At 35.5% G+C, this 22972-nt stretch overlaps 2 protein-coding genes across 3 annotated transcripts in view; both read right to left on the bottom strand.

Moving 5' to 3' along the window:
* LOC127527057 (cell division cycle and apoptosis regulator protein 1-like) overlaps nt 1-18451 on the bottom strand; it is a 37310-nt gene extending 18859 nt beyond the window's left edge. The window contains exons 1-7 of the mRNA XM_051924583.1: nt 18335-18451; nt 15905-16018; nt 13368-13531; nt 8096-8165; nt 7091-7261; nt 2571-2717; nt 1128-1266 (exon numbers count right to left, since the gene is read on the bottom strand). Coding sequence (XP_051780543.1) covers nt 1128-1266; nt 2571-2717; nt 7091-7261; nt 8096-8165; nt 13368-13531; nt 15905-16018; nt 18335-18451 — 922 coding nt within the window. The remainder of the gene's footprint in view (nt 1-1127; nt 1267-2570; nt 2718-7090; nt 7262-8095; nt 8166-13367; nt 13532-15904; nt 16019-18334) is intronic.
* Nucleotides 7114-22972, bottom strand: part of LOC114655331 (cell cycle and apoptosis regulator protein 2) — a 38205-nt gene continuing 22346 nt past the window's right edge. For both annotated transcript variants that reach the window (XM_028806239.2, XM_028806245.2), the window contains exons 7-13: nt 20667-20790; nt 20351-20486; nt 18335-18552; nt 15905-16018; nt 13368-13531; nt 7993-8165; nt 7114-7261 (exon numbers count right to left, since the gene is read on the bottom strand). In XM_028806239.2, coding sequence (XP_028662072.2) covers nt 20411-20486; nt 20667-20790 — 200 coding nt within the window. In that variant the 3' untranslated portion in view covers nt 7114-7261; nt 7993-8165; nt 13368-13531; ... (1 more) ...; nt 18335-18552; nt 20351-20410. The remainder of the gene's footprint in view (nt 7262-7992; nt 8166-13367; nt 13532-15904; nt 16019-18334; nt 18553-20350; nt 20487-20666; nt 20791-22972) is intronic.

Here is a 22972-nt window from a genome sequence, read left to right as displayed (position 1 = left end):
CAAGGACTTGGCGCTTTAACCACTATAAGAACTGAAGGTGTTGTTTGCCGTAGGCGGGTGGTGTTAAAGAAAATGATGGGTGTGTGTGTGTTTTTTTTTTAAATGCTATGTCTAAAACCAAAGTATTTCACTCTTATACTTCAATCTCTCTATTGGTTCCTATTAAAGCAGCGACAGAAGTCATGGCTCTGTGATTAAAAAAAAAAAAAAAAAAATCAGAAGAAACTGTCCAGAGAATTTTGCCTATGGAACCATTTCTGAACTTTTCCAAATTATGAGTGTAACCTGTGTTAGCATTCTCTTCAAAAGGCATTTAGAACAATATCAATGAGAAAGTAATCATCTTATTAAAGGAAAAAGTCTCTTATTGTTGGGGAGGTTGAGGTGGGAGAACATAGCAATTTAAGCAAAAACATATTAACTGAGTTGTGTGACTTGCACTTCAGCAAAAGGTTCTCCATATGATTCCCAGACTTTTGTGAACTTACTTTTTATGGGATTGTGTATTTTTGATCACATATTAAATAACCAAATCTCACATTTGTGGAATAAGTGTTTGTTCTCACTATGAATTAGTGTTTGAAGGAGAAGTATGTGTATGCCTGAAACATGGAATTACTAGTTGAGCTTCCCTGTCCATGCTAGCTGATACTCCAGATGCACAGTGCATCTGCATACAAATGATATCTTCAGTGTTCAAAAGAACACACAAAAATATGCTGAAAATCAAATCTGCTGAAATTAAGCTATGATTTTTGTGCAAAAGATGGCCCGTTTCTAATCCTTTATTCTAAAGGTTTACCAAATTGCTTACATTTTAACATTCCTATTTCACCAGGTCAATTTCAGGGTGGAGTTGAACTTGACTTCAGCACCTTTTGGTTAAACATATTAAAACACTTGTTTGTACAGACCTTTGGGAAGAATAATAATTTATATATTAAAAAAAATCCTGAGTTTAGCTTAGCTCTAGCTAAGAAAGTGTGTAAAGAAATAAGTCATAAATACCTGGCTACTGATTTCTTTAAACTGTATGTTTCAAAAATTTATCATTGGCACAATAACATTTAACATCTCATTATATAAATAATACATTTTATAAAAAAAAATACTGAGGGAAGCCTCACCAAAATCATCTTCATCATCATCTTGCAAAAGCAAGCAGTCATCAATTATTTCATCATTTGTCTTTTTACTCTGCTCGGATTTCAAAGTCTCTTCACCCTTAAATTTTGCATCTACCTCTTCCTCTTTCTTAACTTCAGACTGTGGAAGGTAACGGATCATTTATTAAAATAAATTTAAAAAAACAGTTTTAGGATAGTTATCAAGAGGCCTGCATAAAGAATTATATCACCTATGTAAACAGGCTGAATATTACATAATTAAAATATGTCAATAAAAATTATTTTTATAATTACACAGCATAAAAACGTAACAGTCAATTTTCTAGACATAGTCCTGTAAATCTATACATTTCTAACTAGAACAAAAAATAAAAGGAAGACAAAGACAGCTTTGCACTGGCGGTGGGGTGTTTGGTTGTTATTATTTTGAAACCAACAAAATGTCCATACCATATAGACATTGCATATCAGCCAGCCACATACAGTTAACATAAGGTTTTCTAATCAATAGTCATATTCAAAGCCTCCTTAAAATCAAACAAAAGCGATTTTACTACCAGGTGGCATTTTTCATATCTATTGTACATACTTATCTAATTTAATTAGTTTTTTTCTTTTCTTGTAACTACTTCTTTGACATCTTGTAGAGTACTTTGAGCTACATTCTGTGTATGGAAAATATGCTATAGAGATAAATGTAGTGCTGTTGCTGTAACTTTATCCACATGGACATTTTGGGGCCTACAGTAGGGATACCAAGTTTTAACACAGAAAAAATGCAAGGATAAAATTCCCAGAAAAAATTCAATGCAAGCATTTAAGAATTTGTTTTAATACTAAAAGAAAATTTATTACAAATCTTTTGTTCTATATAGTGGGTGACAGTGTCTAGATAGAATGTGGTACTCTGACTCAAGATTGACTGATTAAGTGCCGGAAACCTTTACAATCAACCATCTTCTTCTATCACAGCCCCCTGTGTGAATTCATCCGACTGCCAATCAGTATTTTTTTCCTTGTTAGTGCTTCTGATATGGAAACACTGCTGCACTTTGACTTTTGGTAATGCATTAATGATGTGTGGTTTTGGTATTTCAGCGCAGTATCAAAGAGTCTGCAACAAACCTCATCACCCTTTACCTAAAAATGCTCCTAAACTGATCTATGTTTAGCAAGCTTCATTTTCACTAACAGTATTTGTTCTACTTAATGTGTCTTACTGTTCACATTTCAGAATGAGAACTTCCACTTATTTTTTACTTTACATCTTACTTTTATAGTCTTAGTATACTTTAAATTAACTAAATTTTGCCAAGATCATTTTTCAAATGGATGTATGCATTTTTGCACATTTCTTTAGAAACAATAATAGGATTAAAATAAAGAGATGATGACATCTTTATTTCTAAATACAGCAAACACAAGGCAATGATGATGTCTTACTGTCATCTTAATGTCTTGATTGTCTTCTTCACTCTTATCCTGAGTTTGTACAGTCTCTGGTCCTGGAAGTAGGCAGAGAGTCTGGTAAATCAGAAACCCAAAGTCTCGTTGTAGCATTTCATTAAACAGCTCAGCCATCAGGAACACCTGTTAAAACAGAATCTATAAGAATTTATGAAGTCTTCAACGATGTGATGGTATTTATGCAGATACTTGTACAAGGTATATACAGAATTTGAGAATCACTTCAAAAACTGAATATTTTATAAAATACTGCATGCAATATGGGTGTGATAAGAACAGAGATAGGAAAATAAAGACAAGGTTGCTCATCTGCAGAGAGGTTTTTTCTAGTCAGGGTGAACCTCACCCTGTTTGTACTTTCTGGGTGTCAGACATAAAGGTAACAGTAGATGTGATGGACAAGCATTTGTCCTTGAGTTATTCAAAAAAAAAAACAAAGTTATGATCAGTGCTGCTTCAACGTCTATGAGGTACTTTAAATGCAAAATTTTTATTACTAAATTCTTGTTCTTTCAAAACTAGTCTTTAAGTATACAGTGGTATGTGTCTATGAATTCCATGTATTACTTTGAAGAACTGATGCATCCAAAATAAAGAAATATGTAAATAGTTATTAGCTCATGTACAAAATTAAGTGAACTACAAAATGTAGCTCAGTGAATCATGTATGTCTAACTATTAAAGCCAATGAAAGAATTAACAGTTATTTGAAAAAAGGACACTGTGTCAATTTGTAGAAGTATGTTCTCCAAAAAGCACAAAAACAATGTAGTGTACAAAAAGGTACAAAATAAGAGGAGGAAAAATATTTTACACTAGCAGATGTACCTGGCATTGCCTGGTTATATTAGCTTAATGGATTAAGTTAAAGATAATATTTATGTGTTTACTAAATATTGTCTCTTTTGTCATTGTTGGCTAAAAGGGAAATTTCATATTTGTCATTTACACTGCTTCTCTGATAACGATCAATTTTTTTTCTGCTTTCATGAGACAAGAATTAATTTTCATGTGTATCATTGGATTCCATAATTTGCTAACTCCTTGTTGGGTTGGAACCATGAATGTTACTTCTTTTTTTTCCTGGTTTAGTGTGGTTTCATGAATAAATGTTTAACCCACATTAATAAACTGGATTGCATGACTGCAGAAAGCATCTACAGTAGGAAGGCCAGGGGGCCTGGGATTCGCAGATCTCTGTATTATTGCAACAGACAACACTTGTTCAATACTGTTAAAAGAAGATTCAAAGTTGATTCAGTCAGTGTAAATTTAAAATTACTATAAATCATGACTGTATTGGCATAAAAGCCTAAAATTATATATATATCATAAAAAGGAATTGAATAGGTATACCATCAACAGTAGTGAAACGGTAAAAATTGTCACCATCCTCAATAATTCTCTTTCTGCCATATTGTGAACAGCAGCTTGGCATATGCGAAAACAAAACAGTTTTTTTCTGTTTCATCATGGCTCTTTTGCTAATGGTAATGGTGTACAGGAGTACCATAGCATTGGCTTTTTCAAAATAATAAGGTTTTGCTTTGAAAAAAATTGTAGTGTTATCCATTAATTTCAGAGTACACAGTGTAATGAAATTCCTATCTGCTGCTTTACCAACATGCAACAGGCCGCCACAGTCCAGGTCAAGCAGCATGAATCTCCCACCATAGGTTATGTAAAATATAACATCATAAAGGAATAGGAAATGGTGAGCGAAACAGCCAAGTTTCCTTTTGCATGCAGTTTCACGAAATTGACGCTAAACTTTGTTTCATAGGATCCAGATGAAAATAAGCGGGAAGGATCTCTTGAACATTTAACACGGTTAAACACAATCCACAATGAAACAAAAAGGCATTCTTCAACAAAGCTGGAGTCCAATTTGTAAGGAAATTGTTATCCAGATTTGCAGAGAAGAAAACATTGTACCTCCGGTCTTAGATGAAAACCCACTTTGGCTGGTTCAGACGTTTGAGTGAGCTGATAAAGGTATCCTTCAATCAGCCCAACACAGAACTCTCCTGCTGCCTGATGCAGTCCCAGCATCTACACTGTTTTTTGTGATGCTTTCCATTACTTATATTTTAAGTTAGACCAATGGCAGCATATAGTACATGCAAAACTTTGTGAAAATCGGTTTAGCTATATTGTTCTTGATGACCAAACAAACAAACTGATTACAATTGTATAGATAATGATAACTATTCATGATAGATACGTTTACTCTTCATTTTGGTTTGTAAAAAGATGAAATTAATGCCCTGAGTTACTCAGAGTAAACAGAATACTACATAGTTTCAGAAACTGGTTCAAGAGGACAACAGTCTACATTAAATCCTAGATCAGATAGGAATTATAACATCCAGCTTTCTGTCCCTACTTTACTTTTCCTTATTTTGTTGCTACACAAATTTGAATCATTGTTTCTGAAGTACAGTCTTCTGTTTTAGACCATATGCAGCAACATAAACATGCACACAGTTGGACTAGGTAAAGGATTTAAAGAAAATAAGATATATGGTTTACTCTGGAATTATTGGCAGCCTTCATGAAATTAAACAAAAATGAATGTATAAAATAACACGAGTCATATTTTGTGCTCAAAAATGAGTAGTACATTTTTTCTACAAAACAAAACTATTGGTACACCTAGAATTAATTTTGGTGAAGATAATATCACTAAACTTTACTTTCTGTAAAGTGTAACAAGGTTAGATCACACTTTTGGAGAGATGTTGGACCTCTCTTCCATAGAGAACAAAATACAATTGATAGTCTTAAATTTGTGCTGGTTAAAGGTCCATTTCAATTCAGATAACAGGTTTTCAAAGTGATTCAAATGGCAATTTAAAAAAAAAAACACTGCTTTTGTGGTCCTGCAACCATTTTGGTTGATTTTCATTAACCACACCATTAAGTACATAGAGGGTAATAATCAAAACATTCCATGTCTAGAACAGTTGCAAATTTGCAAAGATAAGGCCCAAATAATCACTGTCACAGTGGCCATGAAAATTAGAATCCATGAAAAAAATTAAAACAATAGGGAGCCTTCCTGGTTAATACAGTATTATATTAGCAAGAACAATACATTAATTAAAAGCCAAGGAGATGTACTAAATCCAATTAGGAAAATGTTTTTGTTTTTTCACAGCCAGAAATATGGAAAACATTGCTTATATGAAAAATAAACTGACAGATTGCACTGAAGCTGCTAAACAAACCTGACATTTAGAACAAACTTTATCTCAGTAAGAAAGTCTGATACACTGGTATCCAAAACAAGTATTCCCACACAGATTTCTGAGTACATAAGATTATGCTATGAACATGAATGACAGAGTACAAAATAAAAAAAAGCACACACACACGTTTAAATTATTGTAATTTGGGCCAACATGGTCTATAACACAGGCACAGGTTAATGCAGAAATATGGAACTCCTTATAGACATTCATGGCAAAAAATAGTTTGAGCAAGGCTCCAACCTATTGGAATCAAATAATGGTTTCATCCTAAGAAATACTTTGTTGCATGTATATACTGTGGTACCCGGATGGGGGTGGTGCCCAGCCGGGACGCCTGAGAAGACTGGAGGAGGGCTTGTGCCTCCTCCAGACCTCGAGGGGGCAACCGCCCTGGGGGCCACGGGTACACAGCTGGGAAGGGGCCCGTGGTCACCGCCAGGGGGCAGCCCAATACCAGTAGGACCCTGAACCTCAGCACTTCCACCACACCCGGAAGTGCTGGGGGGGGGGGGGGAGAAAAGAAGGGACACCCGGAGTGCTTCCGGGGATACAGCCGGCACTTCCGCCACACTGGGGCGTGTCGGTGGGAGATTGCCGGGAACACACCTGGAGCACATCCGGGTGCTTATTTAAAGGGGCCGCCTCCCTTCAGAGGGGACTTGAATCGGGTGGAAGACGGATGAGGTCTCTGGAGGAGAGAAGGAGGCGGCTGGAAGAAGAGAAAGAAAAAGGTATTGTGTTGGCCAGAACTGTGGGGTATTGGGGCTGTTGAGTACTGAGTATTGTGATGGAAAACCTCAATAAATGTGTGTGGGGTAAATCTAACGTATCTGCCTGTCTGTGTCCGGGTCAAGTTCCACAATACATACACACACACACACACACAATTATACACGTACATATACACACGCATATGCAGGTTTCAGCCCAAGCATGGTGTCCCCGGCTTGTATGAAACTTTTGTAAACAGTTAACCTAACAGCTAGAAAATAATGCAACTGATAAGACATTAAGAGAGACTTCAGCTTATTTATATTAAAGTGAACTTGCTTTTAACATGTGACTTCAAGGCAACCCTCTTAAAGCTCATTTACTTGTTACTTTAGTCATTCTTTCACAGCAAAGGGTTAATCATGGTTGGCATAATTATATGCACTTACACGTCTACACATTCATTAGACAAAGGATTTAATGGCATGTTTATATAACTGAGATACCAAGAATCAATCCCTTATTTCATACCTCAAAAGCAAACTCACTGCTGCCTTGCTGACATTCTAATAAGGTGTTTAAAGAAAGAGTTGCACAGGTAAACTTGTCTCCTGCAGCTGTCTGCTGTGGACTTGAAATAATGGAGGGCTCATCTGGCAAGCTATCCTGACATTCTGGTTTTGGGGCAGACTCCCCTTTGCCCTGCATGCAAAGACAAACACACGTATTAATCAGATAGAGAAAAAACATGTAAATAGCCACTTAAAGTACCATTACCACAATGTTTTGGTGCAGTCATTAAAATTACACTTCTTTTACCACATTTTTATTGAAATGTGTCTCAGAAACATGCCTAGAACCAATAATTGTAAAAATAGGGGCACATTCTTAAGTAAGTATACTTAAAGACTACATAGAAGAATGAAGATAAACAGGTGAATCATTGAAGGGACATGTCACAAACAACCTTTTTGAAGAAAAAAGTATAAGTGCTGACCTGGATTAAATTCCTAGTGGGACTAAAAACTATAAAGTATTTTGTGACTGGAACAGCACTCATCGTCATGCTACATCCATGCTTCATTTCTCATAAGCCAAGCAATATAAGTTAAACAGACAACACAAGCACCCCAATGATGTAGTCACTCTACCTGACACGTTTTTCTAAAAGGAATGTATTTCATATGAACTAACAGCTAACAAAATGCAATTTAATCTAGGAGTCAGCATAACTTTTTAAAACTAAGGCACTTTAATTTTAGTGCTCCAGACATCCCAGTTATTTTCATCATAGTTTCAATAACTGTTTATTATAAACCTATCACAAACAGATGATTATTCATTCATTTTCTAATCCACTTAATCCATTCTGGATCAAAGGCAATAAATAATCCAAGGTTAAATCATTCTGAATAATCTCAAACTCCAAATACCTTGTCCTGCTCATTTTCAGTAGTGTCATTGTCATCTACAGTTACTTTGTGATTGTTTTTTTATAGTTTCCCACTCTGGTAAGGAGGGCATGCAGTGCCACACATCAGGAATAAGGAACACTGTTGTCTCTACCCACTCATCACGCAAGTACCGCACTTCAGCAAAGCGGAACCTAGAACAAAAAAAAAAATTAACAAAAAAAAAAAACAACAACATGTTCAAATCCAAGTGTGATTGCAATATTTTCTAACAATGAATGATTGCTATAAAACAGTCAGTACAGCTTTCTTGCAAATTAAATTTCAAAGGAAGTGCGTCAAAAATGTAAGCAACCACAATGACAAATTTACCACCCTGCAAATTATGTAGCATTTTAAAATTCCTGATTTAGAATAATCATAAAATCATTTGATTTCATTGTAGTCTCTTTCAAATACACAAAATGAATAATTCAAGAGATGCATTCTTTGCTACTATTTTCTAAAAATACATATATTTATGTGCAATATATTTGAACATTTTTTATACAAACTTGAACACAGCACAGCCAGATGCAAAGCAGCAATAAACCAGTAATATGAACTAACAAAATATTTTAATGCTGCATAATATGTATTAATTTCCATCTGATGAATACCATGAGCTGTCCTTTTTACTTTTGTTTCATTATCATTCGAGTACATCATTCCCTTTTCTGAAAAGTGGATGTAAATATCACCAAGTTTAATAGTATAATTAACACAATTTCCTGACATTCTGAAATAGACACCCTTGCAAAACAAGCAAACCCCCCTGCTTAATTATAACAGCCACAACCTGAGTGATTCATTCATGACTGATTCACTTAAATTTAGTCTGCTAAAAATGAAAAAAAAAAAACACGTAATTTTGAGGGTGGAGTTTCTTGGGACACTCAATTTCTACTTTACTCACATGTCTGTGGCATGACAACTTGCCATTGAATTCCAGGGACAGTTTGCAGTTGTGAAAGGGTATATATCCAAATAAATTTAAAACAGTTTCTAGGATTGTAGAAATCATACAAACATTTAATGTTTTGACCTCTGGACAATTCTGTCATTTAATATGAAATATGGCATGAATATGTGTTAGGGTAACTAGATTTTGCTAATATCATACCAGGCATGGAACCATCATCAAAATGGACTTGCAACTTTTTTTTTTCTTTCAAATTGTGGATGGGGCATAATCTTACTATTTTTTATTTTTAAAGGATAATTGGAGCAACTGGGATTTCAGGTTTCTGCTAAATAAATCTCTACAGAGGCCACAAAGGGAATATGTATGGTAATGGAATGTAAATGTTCATATAACAGGTGACAAGAAAATTATATATAATAATAATGATGATAATGATGATGATAATAATAGCCCAAGATGAGACTCACTAATGCTGTCTAATTCAAACAAGCTAATATTATTTAATCTACATCTACAATTTGCAATTTTCTTTCATAAATTGGACTGATTTTCTGCTCAAAACCCAAAATAACATTAGAGGTAGAAACTGAGATGATTAGATGTAAACTTTAATCTCTCACCTTTACAGGTAAAAATATGTAATCTTATGACTTACCTATATTATATTACCTATATTGTGAATTTCCCCTTGGGATTAATAAAGTATCTATCTATCTATCTATTACAGGCTTAATTTGCTTATTCTGTAAGTCTTTACTGTAGTAAATGCAGTATCCATTTATAAACCTATTGGTATACTTGCATTTAATTTTTTAAAAGCAACTACTACACCAGTTCACTAACAAGTGTGCTCAAGAAAAACTGTAAACTCAACCTACACAAGCAAACAATGACTGCAAAAGGGTTGGCTCATTCACAAACTGAACTGAGAATAAATAGTAAATTCTTTTCCATTTTAGGTGCTGGAATAAGAACTGTACCAAGATCTAAGAAAATAGAATTGGAATTAAATTTGAATGACAGTAAATTAATTGAAATTCACTAAATTCAATAAAATTCACTGACATAACTAAACACTAAAATTCAAACATTATTAATCAAATAAAAAATCTTTCTTCTTCTTTTGGCTGCTCCCGTTAGGGGCTGTCACAGTGGATCACTTTTTTCCATATCTTCCTGTCCTCTTCATCTAGCTCCGTTACACCCACCACCTTCATGTCCTCTCTCACCACATCCATAAACCTTCTCTTAGGCCTTTCTCTTTTCCTCTTACCTGGGAGCTCCATCCTTAACACCTTACTCCCAATATATCCACCATCTCTCCTCTGCTCATATCCAAACCAATGCAACTCATCAAACTTTAGCTGACCCTCTAATGTACTCATTTCTAATCCTGTCCATCCCTGTCACACTCAATGCAAATCTTAACATCTTTAACCATTTTTTTGGGTCAGTGCCATCGTCTCCAACCCATATAACATAGCTGGTCTCACTGCTGTCTTTAAAACCTTCCCTTTCAGTCTTGCGGATATCCGTCTGTCACAAATAACTCCTGACATTCTTCTCCATCCACTCCACCCTGCCCACACTCTCTTCCTCACGTCACTTCCACACTCCCCGCTACTCTGTATTACTGATCTTGCTCCACCTTTGCCAACTCTACTCCCTGCTTCCTCACCATTCCTCTGACCTGCCTCTCATTCACACACATGTATTCTGACTTATTCCTACTGACCCTCATTCCTCTCCTCTCTAGAGCATATATCCACCACCTGCTCCCTACTCTCACTACAGATCACAATGTCATCATTGTCATGGGGACTTGTATATAAATCTTGTCTGTCAACCTGTCCATCATCATTCCAAATACCTTGAATGTACCCATCACTCCTATCACAGACCTCACCACTGTCAAACTTCCCTCGTTCATATCCTGTACCACTCTTACATACTTCTCTGCCTCTCCCAACTTTCTCATGCAGTACCACAACACCTCTCTAGGCACCCCGTAATATATGCTTTCTCTAAGTCCACAAAGACACAATGCACTCCTTTTGGCCTTATTTACACTTATCTATTAACACCATCAGAGCAAACATCACATCTGTACTGCTCTTTCCCAGCAAAAAAAACAAACTGCTGCTCACTAATCATCACCTGCCTTCTTAACCTAGCTTCCATTACTCTTTCCCATAACTTCATACTGTGGTTTATGAATTGTATCCCTCTGTAGTTACTACAGATCTGCACATCTCCCTTATTCTTAAAAATCACTTTCCAAGATTGCATTAAACAATCTGGCTAAAAACTCCACTGCTATCTCTCCCAAATACCTCCATGCTTTGACAGGTACTGTATGTCATCTGGTCCAACAGCCTTTCCATTCTTCATCTTCTTCATAGCTGTACTAACTTCCTCCTTGCTGATTCAATGAACTTCCCGATTCACTATATCCCCATCATCCAACCTTCTCTCTCATTTTCTTCATTCATCAGCCTCTCAAAGTACTCTTTTGAACTGTTCAACACAGTCTCCTCGCTTGTGAACACATTTCCATCTTTAGCCTTTATCACCCTAACCTGCTGCACATCTTTCCCAGCTCGGTCCCCCTCTCTAGCCAATCGGTACAGATCCTTTTCTCCATCCTTAGTGTCCAACCTCTCATACAACTCATTATATGCCTTTTCTTTAGCCTTAAGCCACCTCTCTCTTCACCTTACACCTTATCTCATTGTACTCCTGTCTACATTCTGCATCTCTCTGATATCCCACTTCTTCTTCGTCATCCTCTTCCTCTGTATACTCTCCTGTACGGCCTCATTCCACCACCAGGTTTCCTTATTCTTCTTCCGCTGTCCAGATGTCACACCAAGCACCCTTCTAGCTGTCACCCTTAGTACTTCTGCTGTAGTTGTCCAGCTACCTGGCAACTCTTCACTGCCAACCAGTGCCCGTCTTATCTCCTCCCTAAACCTAACCCTACAGCTTTCCTTTTTCAACTTCCACCCTTTGATTAAATAAAAAATAATTAAATCAAATAGTATATCCTAATATACACATTACAATTACATGTCATGCAGGATCAATTGTCAATTTATCTATTTATAAAGAAACTGAATGTTTCACTTCATCTTTCACTCTGCATAATAATTCTCCATAACACTTCTGTTATTTAAAGATGTAAAAATGATTGGATGCAACAAAAGTGTATATATATTAAAAACATTTATTATCAATAAAATATTCTGTTTTAAAATATTATATATTACAGTTTAGCAACAAGACTGAGGACATTTTTCATTACTTTATGTAGTAGCTTATATTTATAGATGTCAAACAATTGTTTTTTGTCTCCAGATATTCAAGTAATCCTTTACTGGTATAAACAGTATGGTGAAATCCACAGCTCAACACACAGTTCTACTACTGCCACTTCTTTGCTTTACGTCTTATCTTTTTTCAATGACTATGCATTTTAAATTCTCCTTTTTATTTAATCTACTTTACATCAGCTTACCTTCATATACAGTTAGGTCCATAAATATTTGGACAGAGACAACTTTTTTCTAATTTTGGTTCTGTACATTACCACAATGAATTTTAAATGAAACAACTCAGATGCAGTTGAAGTGCAGACTTTCAGCTTTAATTCCAGTGAGGTGAACAAAACGATTGCATAAAAATGTGAGGCAACTAAAGCATTTTTTTAACACAATCCCTTCTTTTCAGGGGCTCAAAAGTAATTGGACAAATTAAATAACTGGAAATAAAATGTTAGTTTCTACTACTTGGTTGAAAACCCTTTGCTGGCAATGACAGCCTGAAGTCTTGAACTCATGGACATCACCAGATGCTGGGTTTCCTCCTTTTTAATGCCCTGCCAGGCCTTTACTGCAGTGGCTTTCAGTTGCTATTTGTTTGTGGGCCTTTCTGTCTGAAGTTTAGTCTTCAACAAGTGAAATGCATGCTCAATCCATATTACTAACCGAGAATGGTAAACCGGATATGGAAGCAGGTACATGCCCATGGACGCAGGAGACATAGTGCGCAGGCACCACACAAAGCCCCCCCGCCCCAGAGTGAAACGGGAGAGACTACGAACGACACGCAGTATGGCTCAACATTTATGACTAAACATGGTACTCGCCCTCTTAATGCAACCAATAATAGTCCAAGATGTGGAGAGGATCTTTAATCTCTCAAGAGTACACTCATACATAACACCTAGCGCAAGTTGTTTAAAGACAGTTTATTCATTTAACCTTTCAAACTGCTGAAACGTGCCGCAAGGTCTCAAATTTATTACAACAAATTTAGATTAAATCAAAGAATCATAAAATTCAAAAGATAAGTGTTGAACAGGGTTGTACGGTGATCAGAAAACTGATTACGATGAATATGAAAAACTACATATTAACATTAACAAACTCACCACTGAGAGCAGGTACTCAAGTCCAATCCTGCCTGTGCTCTGGTACAGCGGATAGCTGTTTGGATCAAGACTAACGGGTCTTTATCTGGATCAGGACCATCCAAAGATGAAATCCAGGGTCCCCCTAGTATTAGTACTTCCTGTTCTTTCATACCTACTAAAAACTATGGATAATAATGCAAAAATTATTAATCTTGATAGTTGATCACAATATTATATAGATAACTAATAAATAAACAAACAAGTATATACTGTATGTATTGTAGTATTGGGCTGCCAGAACAAACATCACTATTCCAATGTAATTCATATCTATCTATCTATCTATCTATCTATCTATCTATCTATCTATCTATCTATATATATATATATATATATATATATATATATATATATATATATATATATATATATATATATATATATATATATATATATATAAATAAATAAAAAAAAAAAAACTCTCATTCAAAGGAAATCGATGACATTCGATTGTAAAAGACTTTACACTAATTTTGCCTTTGCGTTATTCCAGGCATGCTAAGCTACAATACATTTGTTTTTTTGCATATGTTTTACACATCACTTCCACAATCAGCATTTTTATAATTTTAAACTGTTACTACTGGACAGATTTTTCCACCGTATTGCTCTGCTTCTTTAGTTAATGTGTGTACTAACCAACATTCTAAAGCATTATTTTTTATTTAGCAGCAGAATTTTAAAGTTGCTGTTATTGAAAGTGTATGCCAAATAAAAATCTAATTAAAGATCATTATAATGTATCATTTAATACTTTCAGTAACTCCTTTTGTGTAATGTGAATAGAATCATTATGCCACAACTTATATATACTATAGATGAGCACTGACTTTACATCTTTTGCAAAAACAGAAAGGGATGGCTAGAAAAGGAGGTGGATTGTGAAGGACTAAAGTAATGTGTTTAAATAATCGTGATTTCACATATGCATTACAGGAATATAAAATGTCCCAGTTCCACTTTTGTCTTTGATCACGGCACTTTCTACAGACAGAAAATCCTTCTGTGCTTGAGTATCAGTGCATGAATCATAAGTTTTTGTGAAAATATAAGCGACTTTTAGGAGGGAAAAAAAAATAAGATTTGAGTATAGCTGTATTGAAATCCTGATGCTAATACTGAATTACATACACACATAATCACACATATTAAATTGCATGCATAATTTGATGGCAAATGTGCACACATGCAAAGAAAAACATTGTTTATTCTTGTATTTGCGTACATTGTCATGTGTGCCATGTCTGAGAAAACAGTAGAAGTGAGCTGCATTCACTTCCCGGTTCCTCCCTGTGTGGATAGCGCTTTGAGTACTGAGAAAAGCGCTATATAAATGTAATGGATTATTATTATTATTATTATTACTTATGGATCATTCCATTCAAGGTGTGCCAGCTCCTTCAGGAAAGATGGAGGTGTACTCAAGCATCATACTTTATAAGTGAGGGAATACATACCCATTGATGAGCAGTTGTTCCTCATTGAATACTGATGCCCTTTCATGCAGTAAAAGCCAAATGAATCTGGGAATCAAAGTAGCAAACATGTACACTAGAGACTATATCTTATATGGAGAAAGGTCACACTCGATTGCCAGGAAAAGGACAGTGTGACTGGTGATGTGATTCTGGAACCTTTCACAGGCAATGTGAAAAAAGTCAATGCAGATATTATTTTCACATCACTTTGCATGGTAAATAAGCTGCTTGTCCAAAAGACAGGCCTGCTCTGTATCGAACTGTACACAAAATGAACCACTCTTTTTTTATTTTTCCTTCTTTTGGCTGTGAAACAAAGTTCTATATACAAATACGAAATTATTATATGTTTTGAAAAATAAAGTTTTTCCCAAAGAGTAATAGAGTTTCAGCTCCTTCTAGAATCTAGAACCTATATTCAACAAAAAATCTAGAGGGATACCGCAGTTTGTTTTCTTTACTTGTAAGGGCACAGTGAAAGGAAAGGTTTGAGAAACACTGGTTTAAACTATACTGTGTTAAACTGACATAGTGTTACAACATTCATTACTTTTATATGTTTTCTAATTTTTTTGAAGCCATGCCGAATGTAAAAATTAAGAATAGCAGATGTCTTGTAAAACTGAAAAAAACTGCTACTGAAAACTTAAAGAACACAGTCTGTACAGTGCCCACCAGATCTTTCCATGTACAACTTTTTTCTCTTTTCAAACTTAAAAGGTCTGGTCAAAGAAATACATTTTCTACCAAGGCACCCAAAATAAAATTAAAGTGACTTAAAAGCACTCTCACAAAAACTGGCTTCGGTTTATGGCTTAACATCTAGGAGGCTACAACAGAAGGGTGGAGTTGTTTTCCATGGAAACTGCATTTAAGGGGATATAAGGTATATACCATTTTTAGTAATAGAGTTTTCTTTTTTAACTAAACTTGCCTTGCAACAGTTGCATGTTATATAATAACATATTAATTCCTCCTATCACACAAAATGTTTAACTTTCATGAAAATTAATTAACCTTAACCAGAGAGCTAGGGTGAACAGGTTTACAAGAGGAGTCCTTCTGATCTTCAGATGATAAGCAACACTTCTTATACAACTCTTCTAACCCAGGGTTGGATAATAGTAATACCTGCAGAAGAGATAATGCTCATATTAAAAACAGTTTACTGATTATTGGGAAAATTCACGCTTTTGGAGATACCCGTGAAACATTTATAAGATCAACTCAACACCCCAGATCATTTTTATATCTGCTGCTAGTAAAAAACAAAATACTTTAATAAGCAAACATTATTCCCTGTCATGCACCATAAAAACCCACTCAACATCAAAAAACTCCATATTATAACAACACATACCCAGCTCCTTTTCATGGCTCCAACAGTCCCTGTAAAGTGTCAGTATAATTTTGTTTTCCTTATATTTCCATAGTTTAAATTATGTTTTCTGAGATTAATACTTTAACATGTATGAAGTAACGGAATGTCAGCACATTTTGAGAAAGTAATAAGCCTGTGAGTTTACAATCTAACAATCAGCTTATTTTAAGAATTTGGTCAGGAAGGCACTGTTTTCAACTGTAGTACTTAGCTATAGAAATAGCAATTTTACCTTGCACTCTCTGTAATGTTATAAAGGTTATGCAGTGCAAGTAGGGTTTGGAACTTTATTACAGTACACAATTTACAATTACAATTTAGTCACCATCAAAATACACCATTTGTCCCAGTCTTCTTCCATTCCTGGAAACATTTGCTGTGTTCATCTTCTGTTACTGTGTCTAGAGCAGGGGTGGGCAAAGTCATTCCTGGAGAGCCGGAGTGGCTGCAGGCTTTTGCTCCAACCCAATGGCCTAATAAGTAGCACTTATTGTTCAAGTAACACTTCTGCTTCATTTTACTTGTTTCGCTCGTTAAGATTTTGAACCCTTACTGCTTATTTTAGTCTTAAACAGCTGTATTCTCAGTTTTTGATTGCTCACAGGCCTTTAACAAAGGAAAGCAGCATTTCTCCATTTAGCTTGTTACCATTTACACCTGTGTGTATTTATCATGCACTATTTGGTTTAATTAAATACTTGGAAGGAAAATGAAGAGAAAAAAGTGAAGGACTGAGAATTACTCCTCCATTTTAGACTTCAGATCATTTTTATGATATCCTTACAAAGGAAAAAAAGATCTAGGATATGAGAATGACCTGCCATGGCAGAGTTAAAGCACTAACAAGTCATGAAATTTAATTATTGGCAAGGATTGTTTTCTAAATAAGCAACAGGGCTGGATGAAAAACCTGCAGCCACTGTGGCCCTCTGGGACTGACTTTGCCCACCCCTGGTCTAGAGCCTCCTATGATTGTTTCCTGGAATTCTAACATGGCACCAAACAGCCTGCCTTTCCATCTCAATTTTTAATTTTGGGAATGGACGCAGTCACAGGGAGCGAGATCTGGTGAATTTGGAGTGCAAAGCTACAACCACGTTGTTTTTGGTCAAAAACTCTTTGAATGATATGATAGTGTGTACAGGTGTGCTGTCTGTTGCAAAATGCAGCTTTGTAAGTGCACATGCTCTAGACATTTTTTCTTAATATTTTCTCACAGATGCTTCAGCAATTTAATATATTTCTCATTAACAGTCTGTTCATTCTGAAACTATTTATTAAGTAGTCTGTTAATGTTAAATAAACAAGATAATTTTTGTCTTGATATGACCCAATGTGCTTTTTTTGGGTTATAGAAAAAAATCACAGCTGTTATCTATCAGAATATCTATCAGAAACACACATCTTGATCAACTTAGCACAATGCCACATGGAAAACAGATTAACAACACAGTAGGAAAACAATACCTAGCAGCATAGTTGATAGTTTTCGCCTAACTCCTGTGTTGTTGACCGATTCTGGGAATTTCTGCATCCCCCTCTCGTATATACCCCAACTATTTGTGTCCCTTACCCCACCTTCTGACACTGATTAGTTATATGAATACATTCAGTTTTGACATGATTAATGCCTGTTTCTGAATCAAAATGCAATGCACTGAGCTAAGGCAAACTACAAGAAGTTACCTTAGTTAAGACAAGCAACTTATGGACATGAATTAAAATGAAATACAGGAAAATTGTGGGCCATAGTGAAAAGCAATTGAACATTTGGTTGATGTTTTTAATTATGTCATGATAAAACCATGTCAAAATGAAATGCACCATATGCAAATGCATTGCATTGCAAAGTACACTGGACCATATTTAATATTGACATGAATAATCTGATATAATTATAAAGTGTAACTCCAGATACAAGAATAATAATCTCAACATGCTTACATTTGTATCACACAAAATCTAGACTAACAATTCGAACAGCAGTTTGATTTCTTCTCTACCACAACAGAAAAACAAAAACTTAACAACTTTGCTAAAACATAAAGGAAAAGTTGGTAACTCACCTTTGCATTATAAACAATTTCAGAATCACACGAGTTGACATCTTCAAGGGAACTATCAACCTTGGACTCGGCAATGTGGAACCGACTAGGGTAACGTAGTGTCAAGGGTCTCCCCATGGGAAGTGTTTCTACCCAGCATATTCTCAAGTCAAAAAAAATGGCCAGGAACCATGATTTTCGGGTAGCGACGCAGTAGTTCAATTGTGTCACACATGCCACTACAACACACATTAAAGATGATGTTTTCAATTGACAGAGCAAATAATTTGTTTTACAGAAAAAGATAATGGTGCTTAAACCCTATCCTTTGGTCACCACCGTTTCTTATTTTACCTCTGAAATGCCTAAAGTAATACATAGGCTATAATGAGTAAAGGCTTTTCTCGTAATCAGAGACATGACAGAACACTCCGATAAATGTAAACTGATAAAGAAGACAATGAAGCCAACAAGTATAATGTTCTCAGGTAAAAAAAAAAAAAAAAATTAAGTGCCAAAAAAAACTTTAGTTCTGGAGCCCTCCAGTGGCTGCAGGTTTTCATTCTAAACATTTTTTTTCTTTAAGTTAAAGAGTCTATTAGTTTAGCAAGCTGTCATTTCCAAGATTTTAAGTCTTCTTTTGTTTTTCCAGAAGTCACAAACTCGATATGCTAAATAATTGCTTGCCTCATCCAGTAAACATGAATTAAGAAAAAATAAATATTTCATTCTTTTTATCTTGCTACTTAATAGTTTGTTCTTTGTTACTGTTTAGGCTATTTAGGCCATTACTTGCTAATAAGTACACAACTGGATAATGCTTAAGTAACTGGTGTCCTTTATCAGTCAGTATTATTTGGACACATGTCAACTCTGTTCATCATTAATTAAAAGATAAAAAGTAGATTAAAAGAAAATTGACAAAACAAAGTTAAGCATTTAAAGCTACAATGAAACATTTCTTAATATCTTATAAATTAACTTTCACAGATACTTTTGTGAAAGCAAAATAAATTCAGCTCAGGTTATTTGGTTAACCTGAAACAACTTTAACCACGGTATCTGACATTTACCATTAAAAGCATTATTTTCTTAATGTTACCATCATACATCATGACTTTTTAGTCACTCCATTCCACCAAAAGGATTTGCGCTGATATTTATAAAGCTTTACAAATTAAAATTGTGTTGCTACTAAAAATTCATATACGTACAGTGGAACCTCGGTTCACGAACGCCTCGGTACACGTACAACTCGGTTTACGACCAAAAAGTTTGCCAAACTTTTGCCTCGGTTCACGACCACACACTCGGAATACGAACAAGCCAGTTTCCCTTTCGGTTTGTGCGCGCTGATGATTTCCGCACTTGTTGCATTGTTCTCAGTCAGACGTGAACTGCTGAACTGCTGCAATGTAAGAGAGTGAGAGAGAGAGAGAGAGAGAGCAGGCAGGCTCGTGTGCTGATGAGAGAGAGAGAGAGAGAGAGAGAGAGAGAGAGAGAGAGCAGGCAGGCTCGTGTGCTAGAGAGAGAGAGAGAGAGAGCAGGAAGGCTCGTGTGCTGATGAGAGAGAGAGACAGAGAGAGAGAGAGAGAGAGAGCAGGCAGGCTCGCGTGCTAGAGAGAGAGAGCGCGTGCAGCTGAGAGCAAGCCTGTACGTGCAGCTGAGCAGGGAGCCTGGGTGTTTGTCAGTGTTATTCAATGTTTTTACATTAGTTTACTATTACACTGTGCGTTCTATGGTGTAATTAACTATATTTGTGCTTAAAAATATTTTTAAAAATATATTTACATACAGTTCGTACGGTCTGGAACGGATTAATTGTATTTACATACAATCCTATGGGGGAAATTGCTTCGGTTCACGACCAGAGGTTTGGAACGAATTATGGTCGTGAACCGAGGTTCCACTGTGCATGGGTCAAAAAAGCAATACATAATCCTCTCAATAATAACAACCAGCAAAGACCCTAAACACACTGGAAACCATTTCGCTTAGAGTATGAAATCAGCAAACATAGGGAAATGTAGAACATACCTTTCTCTTGAAAAACGAGAAAAAAGAGGTGAATAACGGAGCGCATGCCTGTTGGCAATTTTAAGCTCTAGACCTCCCTGCCATCTCCGCTTTTTTTTGATCAGTAATATCTGCTCCCTTACCCGGTAAATCGTCCCTAAAGAATAGAGGCCAAAAAAGAACAAAAAAAAAAAAAGGCTTTGATTTACGTGCAAATATAGAAAACAAACATGGTATCTCTAAACAGAAATATATGTTTAGAGTACAGTTACTTATAAAAGACTATTAACAAAGTTAATTGCAAACTGTAATTTCAAAAAATACTCCACTAACTCACCACCGACCCATTTCTCTTCCTCCTTCACCTCGCCTTTTTCTGCTTCCTGTCCTTGCGTCAAACAAGTTTGATCGTGGGTGCTGGATATGTGGAAGAAGGTGGCTGGGTGTTTGAAGGAGTCCAGCTGTCAAATCAAAGTAACCAAATTTATTTTGTTACCATGTATAAGGGGTAAACAAAAATATGTGAGACTGAAAACTGAAATAAGTGTGCTATGGTGCTGATTTTACAAGTGCCCAATGATTGGGTCTTGTGTACTATAACATAAGAATTAGAAGTATACAAGCATTTGTAGTTTACATTGCATGTTTAATGATTTAGGACAAAGTCAACACAGATGCCAAAAAACAAAAAGCCAGATATCAGTTGACTTTGACATCTAGGGAAAAATTGACTCCTATAATAAAACAGCTCTGCACCCAGTGTTCCAAGGAGAATCTCAAAGAAATAATTTCAGACTGTGAGAAAGCATTTCTTAACTGGGATACATCATTACTATCCACTCTGCAAGCAATAACTAAAACAATAGATACTGGTGATTTTGCAAACCTAACTGTTCCCATGCTATGTGTACAATTCATAATACTTACACCCCTCAAAAGGCCTACATAGCCTGTCAATATTATGTCAGTTTCCTTTGGCACTTGTAGCAGTTAATTAGAAAAAAGCAGCATAGAAGGCCATCAACGATGTCCTTATTTCTTCACAATGCAGATTCTAAAGTATGCTGTACAAAATTACATATTTGCTTTTTGTTGAGTTTTTGAATTGAAGACAGGGTTATTGACCAAAGAGTGAGGGGGGGAGGTGTGTCTTCCAATCAAAACGTTGCATTTGCTTGAATACAATTTAATTTACTAGAAGCAATTACTTACTGTTTTAGCAATAAACAATGTATTTAGGATGTTGTTAGCTTAAAACTGGCATATAGATTATGCAAAACAAGTAACTTGGTAACTTGAGATTTTCATGAACATTTTAATGTTGTTTGCTCTTGTTCTGGCCCGGCTCACCCCCACCTAAGCCCATTGTATCAGAAACGTTAATGTCGCGGCTCTCTGTAAAAACATGAAATTAATTTTTCTAAGCCATCGCTACAAACAACACAAAAAATTATCATTTTTGGTCATCATACTCTTTTATAATAAATGACTTTCATAGTGAGAATCACAAAGTGGAGATCAATAAGAAATAGTTCACAACAAAGCACTCTAAGAATACAGTGTTTGATATAGCCCACCAAAAAGCCTTATTAAAAATGAATGTGTGTCCAGTTGGAATTGTGAAATTTTGAAGCAATTATTGAAGGAAAATCTATTGCACACTGATAATTGTTGCAACATTATGCAGTCACTTAGTACACTGGCTCACAGGTCGTGAACAACTGCAGCATGAAACATTGCTAGAAAAAATTAATAAACAAAATTATTGTTTTCAGAAACTACATCTAAAGTCCTGTTCTGCAGAAGTTGCCACAACTTATGAAATGAGAGAGGACTTGATTTTTCACACAGTGGAGTTCCTCAGGATGCTTACTGCTGGGGGTATCACCTACTGCAAATAATGCATAACATCCGATAAAATGCAACATATGCTTGCTGAAGTCCTCAATGAGACAATTCAGCAAGAGTGTGCATCTGTATCTTTGCTTGCTAATAGGAGTACAGACATTGATATAATAAAAAGTGGAGTCTCTATATTCACCATGTATTATGAAAAAAAGTACAGAAACCATTCTCCTACAAAAACACAGAGCAAATATGTAGGACCACAGAAACTATGGTTCAAGCTGTAAGGGGAATTCTGTATGAGAAGAACACACCCAAAGGAAAAGTATGGGAATTGGGTTTGGTAATGAAGTATTATTGGTAAGTTTATTACAAGAAAAAAATTATTATAATCATATTACCCTATGGCTTTTGTGACCAGAGCACTAGCATGCAAGATGTAGATTTTTTTTTTTTTTTTGCAAACAGCACAAGTGCATACTAAGGCAATTATGAAAAAAATAATCCAGACTCATTTTATTTGCATATACATACAGGTTTTATCTAAAATTATTAAGCAATCATAGTTATTTTCCATAAAGAGATCAAAAAGAAGTTTGGTTAACATATTAATTTGATTACTGCACTATGATAAAGCCCTTGGTTTTCTTTAATAGAAAAACAAATGTTACTTTTCTTATGAAAGGCAACTAGGCAGAGTTCACCTTCATTGAGAGGAAGAGTTCACCTTCATTGAAAATACACACTGCATCTCAGTTTACTTAGCCCTTGCTGTAAACCGGAGTGTGAAAAGAATAT

The sequence above is a fragment of the Erpetoichthys calabaricus genome, chromosome 1, assembly GCF_900747795.2.
Source record: "Erpetoichthys calabaricus chromosome 1, fErpCal1.3, whole genome shotgun sequence".
Lineage (NCBI taxonomy): Eukaryota > Metazoa > Chordata > Cladistia > Polypteriformes > Polypteridae > Erpetoichthys > Erpetoichthys calabaricus.
Note: the sequence above shows the minus strand (reverse complement) of the source record. Positions and strands in the feature narration are given on the sequence as shown.